The sequence below is a fragment of the Arvicanthis niloticus genome, chromosome 1, assembly GCF_011762505.2.
Source record: "Arvicanthis niloticus isolate mArvNil1 chromosome 1, mArvNil1.pat.X, whole genome shotgun sequence".
NCBI lineage: Eukaryota > Metazoa > Chordata > Mammalia > Rodentia > Muridae > Arvicanthis > Arvicanthis niloticus.
Genome location: NC_047658.1, coordinates 111,353,435 through 111,365,464, shown reverse-complemented (window position 1 = coordinate 111,365,464; position 12,030 = coordinate 111,353,435). Strand labels below are relative to the sequence as shown.

At 50.7% G+C, this 12,030-nt stretch overlaps 1 protein-coding gene across 2 annotated transcripts; it reads right to left on the bottom strand.

The window, feature by feature from the left end:
• Positions 1-5,091: 5,091 nt before the first annotated feature.
• Lto1 (LTO1 maturation factor of ABCE1) lies at positions 5,092-11,789 on the bottom strand. Of its 2 annotated transcripts, none has more exons than XM_034490964.2 (5): positions 11,595-11,789; positions 10,369-10,474; positions 9,195-9,265; positions 7,489-7,603; positions 5,092-7,255 (listed from the first exon to the last, which is right to left on the bottom strand). In XM_034490964.2, exons 1-5 carry the CDS (start codon positions 11,684-11,686, stop codon positions 7,187-7,189), a joined length of 453 nt encoding a protein of 150 aa, XP_034346855.1. In that variant the 5' UTR covers positions 11,687-11,789; the 3' UTR covers positions 5,092-7,186. The 2 variants fall into 2 exon arrangements, with proteins under 2 accessions (XP_034346855.1, XP_034346847.1); XM_034490956.2 differs by having other exon boundaries at positions 7,489-7,606; positions 11,595-11,788.
• Between the last annotated feature and the right edge of the window lie 241 nt (positions 11,790-12,030).

Below are 12,030 nucleotides of genomic sequence, written 5' to 3'. Positions count from 1 at the left end.
GTCAGTCCATATGAGCATCAGAGCCTGTTACAGAGCTGGGGACTCAGGAACTGATAGACTCCTGCCCACAGCCATATGGCATCCAAGGGAATGGGCATGGGGCCGTCAGCATTCCAGGAAAAGGCCAAAGGGCATTAAGGTGGAAGAGTGCTTTCCCCTTGGTTCTTAGAAGCACTGGGGAGTGAGCTTACCATGTTCAGGTAGGCTGATGGGAAGGACACAAGGAAGCAGAGTGCAGCAGAGTGGTCCTAGGAATGTAAACACAGAGTAAGGGGCTGAGCATCCACTCAGATGAAGGCTGCTGCTGCTGCTGCTTTCTACCACAGCCTATCAAGGGTGCTCATGGAAGGACACCCAAGTGGAATGGGCAAGCATCACCATCAACTGCACAGGGTTCACACCATGGTGCTGTCTCTTAACGGTGCAATTGGCTTGTCTCTTCATCCAGTGGTCTGTGACGCCCAACTATGGTTAATATCCAAGCCTCTTTCCTTGGCTTCAGCAGTGAAAACCCAGATATCACTGGCCACTCCAGGCTCTAATTCTCAAGTGTAACTGATAACACTGGAGGGTAGATCCCCTGCTAGGGTATAGAGACACTTCTGTTCTTAGGGTGATGATACAATAGCTTTTGAGGGCCCTCAGAGATAAGGACTCAAGGAGCCAGCACATCCAACTGTCTCCTCAGTGACTGGTTCTTTCTCTGCCCCTACCAGCTCCATGGTCCCCAGTCCTGTGTCCTGGCCAGGCTTCTCTTATGCAGGTAGCCCCCATCCTGCTGAGCCATCCAACCTCTCTCAGCCAAGCCAAGGTCTTGAACCTGCCTGGCCTCTCTGAGCCTCAGCTCCCTAAACTGGGAGGATTGCCTCTGGCTCCCCATCCTGGGTTGCCCCACTGCCTGGAACTGCTCCAACCTTCCTTTCTGCTTGTCCTACAGGACTCACAGTGAATGTGGCCCTGTGGAGCTTCTGCATGACATTGCGCAGGTGACTCTGCATGGCCTCTCCCCTCCTGACTTCACATCCTAGGACTAAGTGTGAAGAAGTTAGCCTGTTGCCCATGGGTCAGCTCAACTGCTGCATTTTGGCCTAGAAAGGCCAACTTCACCTACCCTACAGAGGATCTGAGCTGCTGGGGCCCACAAAATGCCAGCACTGGGAACTGAGGACTCCCAGGGGTGGAACACAGGCAGAAGAGTAGAACTGTGTGTCCTCCCTACAGCGCCCCAGAGCCCTTGCCACAACATCCCAGAAGACAGTCAATGCCTGTTGGGCAGGAGGACTGGACCTAGCCTCTGAGTTTGGTGGCAAGGCTATGCAGGCCACATAAGGCCAGTGCTGGAAGCTGGCACTACGAGGTGTGCTTGCCAGGCAAACCTGTACTTGAGCTGATATAGCAGTCTGTGTCTGGGGTGGGGTGCACAGGCTGGTTAACATGTGGACATGCTTGTATACAAGGGCCCCGTATGGGCACAGCACAGTGCTGGTGGGATGCAGTACCCCTAGCTCTGAGCTAAGCTGGCCTCTCTTGCTCAGGGATATCATCCCAGGAATATCTTTGATCAAACAGTTGTGCAAGAGGGCAAACCAAGCCCAGGACCTCTAATCCATTTCCAGTCCCCTGGCCCGAAGGGCCCCATAGCCCAGCCCAACACCACAGGGCCAGCAGACAATAGCCTGGGGGTGGGAGGTGGGGATGGTGGGCAGGCAGCTCAGGGTTGCAGGCCTTGCGGTCCACATCTGGGGGCATTGTTACTCAGGGCACACAAGGAGGTTAGAGAGAAGACAGAATGCTCTACTGAAGGGGTTTCACTGGGCCTGGAGTGTGGCATCCATTTAGCGTTTGAATTGTCCCTAAGAGACAACTGAGGCAGCCTATATCAGCTGGAAGCCACTTTAAAACTGGGAGGTCCTACTCATGGGGCCATCTGTGTGTGGCCAGCTCAGGGCCTGAACAGGGCATCCTTACTGTGTTTGTTCTGTCCTGAGTGGCTAGGCCAAGTTTCTAACACCTGGGCCTTTTTGGACACCTGCCTTAGCTCCTTTCCCCCTTGCTGGGATAAATCCCAGACAACTGTAACTTAAACAGGGAAAGGAGTATCTGGTCCGCAGGTGAAGGTCCATCATGGGGGAAGGCATGGATGGTATCGTGAGCTTGAGGCGGCTGCTCATACCGCATCCACATGGGAAGCAGAGAAAGACCACCATGAGTGCTCAGCTCGCTCTCTCCTTTTTACATAGTCCAGGACCCCGGGCCATGGGATGATGCTGCACACAAACAGTGGATGTTCCCATCTCGACTAACCTAGTCAAGGTAACTTTAGGGGGCTGGAGGCCGGCTCATAGGAAGAGCATTGTCTGCCCTTCCAGAAGACCCAAGTTTGGTTCCCAGCACCCACCTAGCAGCTCACAACCATCTGTAACACCAGATCAGGAGATCCGACACCTTCTTCAAACCTTTACAGGCATACACATGGTACACAGACGTATACACAGGTAAAACATGCATACACATAAAATTAAAAGTTTTAAAAAGAAGAAATCTTGGCTGAATATCCCACAGTTTTTTAGAGTTGGTCAAACATTTTGATTTTACAATGGTCAACGATGACAGTGACCCTTCACATAAATACATAGTACAAAGGTGAAAAGTGTGCATAGGGTGATTCAGAAATTGTTGGAAATTCTGTCCTAATCCTAGGACGAGTATCACTCAACAATTTTTATGAAAATAGTCAATTTAAAAAATCAGGCATTCTAATATAGTACAAACCATAGTTATACTAATTTGGTACATGCTGAGGCCTGAGAGTACAAGGCATTAAAGCCTTGGCCTGCTATAAGGAAAGCGCCATGCCCCTGTGAGAGCAGAGAGCTGTGCATCGGCACAGATGGGACAACCTGGTGCAGTACAGAGTGCAGAACTGAGCCTGCAGTGAAGCAGCTCTGGAGCGTCTGACCGCCCCTCAACACTGCTCCTCCTCTATAAATGCGTGTTCTCCTGGATCGGCTAGATCAAGACATGTCATAGGCTCAGATGAGCAAGAAATCAGGATGGAGCAGTGGGCACAAACCACTCTCACCCCATTGTGCTTTATCCTGCCTGGAATTGGCCCCTTACTGTGACCGACCACCTGCAGCTACTCCACCAGCCCGTGTTGCTGGGGGATGGATGGGTGGTTAATGGTTAAAGAGCTTGATGCTCCTGCAGAGGACCCAGCTTCAGTCCTGACCACCACATGGCGGCTCACAGCCACATGGACCTCCAGTTCTAAGAGATCTGATGCCCTCTTCTCACCTCTGCAGCTCCATGAGGTGGAAGCAAAACACTCATATTCATAAAATACAGTTTTATATATAGTTTTTGTTTTGGTTTTTTTGTTTGTTTGTTTGTCTGTTTGTTTTGGTTTTTCGAGACAGGGTTTTTCTGTGTAGCCCTGGCTGTCCTGGAACTCACTCTGTAGACCAGGATGGCCTTGAACTCAGAAATCCGCCTGCCTCTGCCTCCCAAGTGCTGGGATTAAAGGCATGTGCCGGCACCACCCAGCTTGTATACATAGTTTTTTAAGACAGGGTTTCTCTACTTAACAGGGCGACTATCCTGGAACTCTTTCTGTAGACCAGGCAGGCCTTGAACTCAAGAGATCCACCTGCATCTGCCTCCTGGGTGCTGGAATTAAAGGTGTGCATCACCACCCAGCAATAATCTTAATATTTTAAAAAAGCCTCTCTAACACTAGCTTTACACAAAACTTCAATCTGTATTTAGCTTCAGGCTAAACTGGTCCTTTAGTCACAGACAGGCTTGCGTGTTAGGGATTACAGTGTCTCTGCAGGCCTGAGGCCCTCTCTGTGTGTTTAGTTACTTGTCTGTGACAAAAAAAAAAAATACAAAAACAAACAAAAAACCCAAAAACAAACAAAAAAAACTATGCAATTTGAGGGATAAAGAAGGTTTATTCTGAGTTTCAAAGGTGGCAATCATTAGGGTGGGATAGGGTGGGAGGCCCGGCCCCAGGAGCCTGAGGCAGCTGGTCACATCGCATCCACAGCCTGGAAGGAGAGCTGCGCTGGTGCTCAGCTCCCTTTCTCCTGTTCTTCAGTCCAGGACCCCACTTCCTGGGGTTCAGCATGTCCAAGGTGGGTCTTCCCTCCTCAGTCAAGCCTCCCTAGAAAGACCCTCACAGCCATACCCAGAGGTGTATCTACTAGCTGATCCTAGATCCTGTCAAGTGACTACAAGCAGGAAGCAAGCTGAGCAGAAAGACTTGGGGAGAACCAGCCCAGAAGCCTCTGCCTCAGACCTCCAGCCTTCAGCATGTGACAAAGTGATGCTCACAAAGGGTGACACTAAAGCTAAAGTCATAGGAAGGTCACTCTGCCAGCCAGGACAGGGTGGGATGGGTGACAGAAAACAGAGCAGCAGTAGGGAAGGACACTTATAGCTCATAGGACATGGTCTGAGAAGGCAGAGGGATTGGCCAGCAGCTCAGTGACTACCAAGGACACGGGTTCCACTGGTGCCTGACTCTGCCACCCTCAACAGCAGCCTTACCACAACTCCCACAGTTGCCTATGGCAGACCAAGTAATACCTTCATGGGACAGCATGTGAAAGCACCAGCATTCTTCTCATGACCTATGACATCCCCTTTCACAGCAAACACAACCATCTCAGTGGTGGGAGGAGGGGGCACACCCATATGGCAGAATGGTCCTGCAGTCTGTCTAAACTGTGATCCAGAAGGCCTTTTGAGGTGATCAAAGCATCCTGGGGACTAGATGGGGACCTCAAGAAAGAGTCAAGTGGGCAGAGGTCAAGGCCTGTACAGGAGCATGGAAAGTTATCAGGCAGGCGGCTGTGGTTCTGCTGATGGATGGGAGATCTGACACCTGATGTGCACAAGGTGAAGGGGATAGGAGGTAGAGACAAAGGCAGACAAGAGGGGCAGAGACAAGAGAGGAACTAGCATCTGATCGCTGTGGTGAACGTGACAGGCACAGCAGCTCACATCTCTGAAGCTCGATCTTGACAGCTCAGCATCCTGGCTGAAGGACCACAGCAGCTACAGTACAAATGACTCCACACCTACTGCTTTAAAATACACCATTTATTCTTTTTTCCAAATATAATAGGAAAGTAAAATGATGGTACCAGCAGCCATAGCCCTCCGAGCTTGGTACCCAGAGCAGCACATTGAAGAGTACCTGATCCTGGGAGCAGCTGGGAGAGTGGTGCTGAACACCTGAGAGGCCCCGCCCCAGCCCGACCACTGCCTCAGCTGGGCTGATGGAAGGAGGAACAGCTCAGGTACACAAAGCTCTCTCTACCCGTGCTGTGCAATGATGTTAAAAAACGGTGTCCTGCCGGGCAGTGGTGGCGCACCTCTTTAATCCCAGCAATTGGGAGGCAGAGGCAGGCAGATTTCTGAGTTCGAGGCCAGCCTGTTCTACAGAGTGAGTTCCAGGACAGCCAGGGCTACACAGAGAAACCCTGTCTTGAAAAACAAAACAAACAAACAAACAAAACAAAACAAAAAAGAAGGTGTCCTAGGGCCACAGGCCTAAGATCCCAGCACTTGGGAGACAGAAGCAGGAGGATCACCCTTTGTGGCCAGCTTGGACTATGTAGTGACTGACTGTAAAAGAAAATTAAAATCACAGAGAACCAAAACTCCAAATAGCATGCATGGTGGCCCTGTCACAACATGAAACTTAAGTAGGGACAGCCAGGATACAATGACCCAAAGGAGGGCATACTGATGCATGCCGTCAGTGTGCCCACGCCTGTGACATGTGTACAAGTTAGGCCCAGTTCTTCCTTCCAGCTCCATGCTGCCAAAAATAAGACTCAGACTCAAAATATATTTACAAATACCTTGGACATACAGCTAGACTCTACTCTGACTACATTATAACTAAAGATAACCCATTTATTTTAACCTGTATTCTGCCACATGGCTGGTTACCTGCGCTCAGATACCATGTGCCCATCTCCTCACATCTTCCCTGGTGGATCTCCCACCTCTGTATCCCAGAATCCTTTATTCCTCCCAAATGTTCCGCCTCTATTTCCTCCCTAAGCCATAGGCCATAGCCTTTTAATTGACAGGTAATGAAAGATAGTCTCTCTACAGGAATGCCTGGGAGCACTGAGCCCACTCCTGCCAGCTCACCTTATACCTGCCTGTAAATACCGGCCAGACACACAAGCTGCTGCTAAAGGAAGTACAGTGTCACCCAGGCAAGCCCTACACATTCACAGTGGTGACCACCATCTAGTCCTGCTGAGATTCCAGTAGTTCCCCCAGTGAAACTTTTTGTTTGTTTTTGAGTTCACTCTGTAGACCAGGCTGACCTCAAACTCTGAGATCCGCCTGCTGCCCCTGGAGCACTGGGATTAAAGGCATGCACCACCACCGCCTGGCTCCATTGCCACTTTGGAATGTGTAGAGCTCATCCCACACCTGTTTAGGGGCAGCATGAAGGCCATGCTTCAGCTTCCTCAGGATCAGGCCGCCCCTGTCTTCTCAGCTGGGCATCCAGAGGCAAACCAAGTACAATGGAGCCTGAGTCCTGTGCACACAGCAGGAATCTGGGTCTCCCAGTGGTGTTGGCAATGACAGCACATGCTGGAGGCAGAGGCACCATGTGGTACTGCCTGCGGTGGCAGCCAGCTCTGCTGCTAGGCCCTTAGACTAGATGGGTCTATTTCATCACCTCTAAGCCAGAACAGTATCCACCTCTGGGGCTGCCAGAGGGATGGCGTGAAACAAGGATGCCCAAGCGTGGCCAGCAGAGGCTCGGCAGACAGCAAAGACCCTGTCATGGCTTCCTACCATTTCACATCAGCCTGACTCTATGAGTCCCACCCTCAGGATAACCCTACCCAGGACCAGGCACTCTGGCCAGTCTCTTGACTGCCTGGTAAGGGTTGCTTTGCAGCAGGTGGTGGCTAGCACTGCCTAGAGCAGGGAAGTGTGCTTGGCCTGCCCAAGGGCAGGCAGTCTCTTGAGTATGCTGCCCTTGTCAGAAGGCAGAGTGGTCAGACCTCTGTAAGCCACTCAGGAAGAGCCTCGCTCGGGGAAGAAGTCAAACTGGTCCTCCCACAGAACAATGGATGGCGCTCAGGCTTGCCTTTAATCACTGTGACGCTTAATGTGCAGACATGTGCTCTTCTGTGAGTCTTCAAAACGCAAGTCCAGAGCCTGCTGCAGCCACCTTAAAGTCCGGCTGCACGTTGAGCAGTGAGCACAGCTAGAAATACCCAAAAGACATATCTTACACCTCCTGCACTTCTGCTCAGCTTCCCCTATCCCAGCACAAGCCCACAACGTCCCCAGCCTGTTTTCAGTCATTCTACAAGGGGCAGGGAAACAAGTTTCTCTGGGTCTGTACCTGGGCACACACTGCCCAACACAACCATCACATGAACCGGCCTTCAAAGCACCCTCAGGCACATCCCATAGACAGAGGCTAAAGACACAAACCTGTCTGAATTTCCCTCTGATTCTGTCCAGGTCTTCATGGAACTTCTCGTAAGTGGGATCATCATAGGGAAAGTCCTGCAGCAGCGTGATCAGAGCCTCTACCACCTTCATCTTCCTGCTGAGATGCAAGGGGGCAAAGCTGTCACCCAGAAGACTCTACTGCATCTTCAGAGCAGTGGGCAGGCCAAGCACACTTCCCTGCTCTAGGCAGTGCTAGCCACCACCTGCTGCAAAGCAACCCTTACCAGTGGCTCTTCCTCCACCTAGGGAACTGCAAACTGGAGCAAGGGGGAGCTCTACAGTGAGGATGACAGCCAGGCCCAGCTGTGACTGCCACCCAATGGTGGCATGAACACAGCCAACCTGACTCCTCTAGGACCAGGCTGCCCAGTCACTCCTAAGGTACCCAAGTTAAGTCTCCTTGTCTGTTACCTGCTCAAACTAAAGAAACCAGTAGAAAGCCAGTCATAATGGTGTGTACCATTAATCCCAGTGCTTGAAGGGAGAAGCTCTGAATCTGAGGCCAGTCTGGTCTACAGAATAAGTCCCAGGACAGCCAGGATTGGTATGATGGACATGCAGAGAGGAAACCCCAGAGCCCACAACTGACCACAAACACCTGGCTTTTACTTTTGAATATGGCATGGGTCCTAGACACTGAAAGAGTGTCAATAAAAGGGCAAGCCCCAGAAGCAGGGAGCTGCTATCCTCCCAGCCTGCTGTGCTAGCATCCTTCTCCAGGCCCTCCTGTGCCAGGCCAGGCCAGTAGGTGTAGAAAAACTACACCATGCCAGCCTAACCCTAAGCCTGTGCATACAAGAACACTACAGCTTTCACTTCAGGGCCCCTCCTAGCCTCAGGAAGTAGGCACAAGGGGCAGCTCATAGGGCCTGGGCAGGCAGAGCACAGTAAGACAAGGTACCAAAGCCAATACAGCTCAAAGAGCAGTGACACTCCCCAGGGACTGTGTGTGCCAAAAAGAAATGTTTCAGGTTGAACTCTGACTGCCTATAGTGTTATATGTCTGTAAGCCCAGAACACAGGACTGAGGCAGAAAGATGGCTGTGAGTTACAGGCCAGTCTTAGTTAGCCACAGTGTGAGCCCATCTCAAAAAAAAAAAAAAAAAAAAAAAAAAAAAAAAAAAAAAAAGAGACTGCATCCTGGTTGATACAGCATGGACAGAACCAGCATTTGTTTTTCTTTTTCTTTTCTTTTTTTTAATCTTTGTCCTGCTGTTCTGGAACTGGCCATGTAGACCAGGCTATCCTTGAACTCACAGAGATCTGCCTCTCTCTGCTATGATTAAAGACATACAGTACCAACCACCCTGGGCAGAGCCAGCACTTCTGAGGCTTCATTCCACTGACACTATTGCAGTCTGTGTATCAGAAGCCCAGGTGAGAAACAGACAACAAGGTAGGATCATTCTGACATTACCTGAGGTGTGACATCATCTAGTGCCCATCGAGTACCTACAAGGTGCCTGGCACATTTTATTTATTATTCTTTGAATAACAACGGTCCAGGTGGCCATTATTACTTTCTGTGTGTCACCGATGAGATTTAGCACTAATGATGCAAGATAACTATGTGCACATTAGGACACCCAGAGCTCCTCCTGGCCATTGCATGGATAGTGTACTGAAGAGAGACTGACAGGTTAAAGGGGGTGAGAGGGAAGGGAGATAGGAAGCCCCAGCCTCACCTGTCTTTCTCACCAGTGCCACTGAGCAGGAGACACTTCCATGCAAGAGCAAAACCCCGGTAGCATCCAATCTGTGGGTTGAAAGCAGCCCAGATGAAGGCAATAAGCACTCAGCAACATCATGCCAAGTCCCAAGATCTCAAAGCACAGCGCTCGGCAGAGGGCTTCCACACTGCTTCTTCAGCTATTCTGGAAGCTATAAGTTTGGGGAAATGAAAACTACACTGACAGGCCCAGTGGGGCAGCCGAGCCCCAAGAAAACATCAGGGATACCCATCCTCCATACACATGCTGTACCTGGCTCCCGGTCCTCATCCAGGGCTCATGTATAAACAACAGAGGAAAGCAGAGTGTTCAGCTTCTGAGTCTAGTTTCTGAGATTGACTAGAAAAAGCAATGCCACTTCTGCCTTGCTTTCACTGGTTACTTGTTCTGGAGTGTCATGAGGACACCTGAGTAGATGATATCAATTAGATGGGGTGCTACCTTAGGGATAGATCCCCTGGCGAAGCAAGGCCTTCAGACTGGAGCTGTTCTGACACATGGCTCCTTACCTGCTGGCCCTAGATAACCTATCTAGGGCATAACCACAGATTGTTGTTTCAGAGACCCATAAATCTGTACAGACCTACTTTGTGGCATCAGGTATCTGATACTATCACACCCTTTGCCAATCTGGGTCAGTGATCAAGAAGAGAGAGAGCTCAGCAAGGACAAAGGCAAAGGGAGAAAAACCGTGGGGCCTATGGGATGTCACTGTGAACATGGCATCCGACTGGATGAGGACTGAACTAGCTGAAGACAGGAGACGGCGCTACTCCCATAACAAACTTTGGTGATTCTGTGCTAGGAATTTTCTGTCTGGGCTGTGATGCCACACCTAAGGCCTTGTAATGGGGAAGAGGTGAGATGCTCTGGCATTAACAGCAAAGGAAGCAGCTGCTGAGGAAATGGTTCAATGCCTTTGTTCTTTTCCTCTAGGCACTGACTCAAAGTCATGGCCTTACGAGTGCTGGTGCATGCTCTGCTGCTGGGCCACTTCCCCAGCTTGTTTTCCGAGACAGGATCTCACTATGTAGCTGAGGCTGGCCTAAAATTCCCTGAATGTTGGGATCACAGGTGTGGGCCACCACACTCATCTAAGAAGTCACTTCTAGGTGGCCCTCCCACTTACCTCAGATCCAATTTTGGCGCCATGTAACATGCCATACTGCTTCCCTTCAGCGATTCCCAAGCTACTGCCTTCTTCATAGCCTTCCTGATATCCCTCCCCATGAAATCTGTGATAAAGAAATACACTTCATCAGGCAAGATGCTTTTCCTGGAAAGGTCTTCCTGTCTTGTATTATCCAGATCCCACTGGATCCAGCAGACTGGGTAGTAGGAAAAGCTTCAAATTCAAGTCACAAAATACAGGCTGTAGGTCTAGCTCTTCTACTTCCTGGCCCATTACTGTACCCATTACTCCCATTTCTGAGACAGGAGCTCACTATGTAGCCAAGGCTGACCTCCAAACCAAGCAGCCCTGCCTTGAGCTCTTGAATGCTCAGATTACAGGTGTGTGCTACCACCTCCAAGAGAAACCATGGTGCATATGGGCTTCGTGCATATGGCAAGCACTCTACTAACCAAGCTACAGCCCCAATCTCTAGAAACCCAGGTTATCACCTGTAACTGTGGGTAGGCTACATGAAACCCAGCAAAGCAACAGAACCCACAAGAAAAATGTAAAGATACAAACTCAAGCAAGCTTGGAATACACTAGGAATCTACTTTTAACAATGAAGGTGAGAGGGTGGGTGCAGCTGAGCCTACATGCCATCGTAACTCAAGCTGTCTGTTTCTAAAACACTTTAAAGACCCAGGACACCACACACCTCTGTAGAGGAACAGAAAATATCCCCAAGATCAATAGAGTATGCCACCACTGGGATGCTCTGAGTAGATGGGCATTATTGTCTCTAAGAGTTCAACCCTCAAACTGGCAATAACTTGCTGACCGCACTGTGGAAGGAATGCTCTGGAAGCCCCATGTAAGACAGTGAACAGTTCTCCATTTAGGGGTCGGTGGCGGGGGGCTGAAGATTGCCTATGCTCCCGCATCTGCCAGGACCCGACTCCCTAAACCGAGCTTGAGCAGTCACCCGGGGAAGTACCCAACCCACAGTGAGCAGCCGGCCTGGAGAGGCTAAGATGACCGCCCCGCCCAGGCGTTCCCTGAGGACTTTTCAGGATCCAAAGGGGACTGCCCGACATATCCATCAGCAGATCCATGAATACCGCCGTATGTGCGGCAATTAATGGACAAGAAAAAGTGGCAGCTCGCAGATGGCGAAGGCGGGTATCCCCGAGGACGGCCCAGCAGCTGCAGGGGCGGGGCGGGGCCGGGTCTCTGCCCACCTCTCATCCGCCATCACGACGGCGTCAAATATGTCCTGCTCCACGGCCATGGCGGTGTCTCGGCTCTCCCCGGGCCCTCGCACTCCTGTCATTCTGTGTAGTAATCTCCAGCTAGCGAGACAGGACCACAAACACTCGGACTGTCAGATTGAAGAAGCCACTTCCGTATATACCGCGCGGAGCAGGGCGGGTAAGGACGGCAAGCTAAAGAAGCCAAAAAAAAAAAAAAAAAAAAAAAAAAAAAAAAAAAAAAAAGCCACACCACTGCGCATGGGTAGATGCTACGTGGGCGGGACTAATCCGAGGGAAGCCTTGCTCCTCCTCCCTGGTACCTCCCGATCAGTGTGGTTGAAGCGGGTCTGGTCGCTTGGGGCACGTCCTTTGGGTCACGCGCGGGGCCCAGACGAACCCTGCTTTTATTTTCAAAATCCAAACA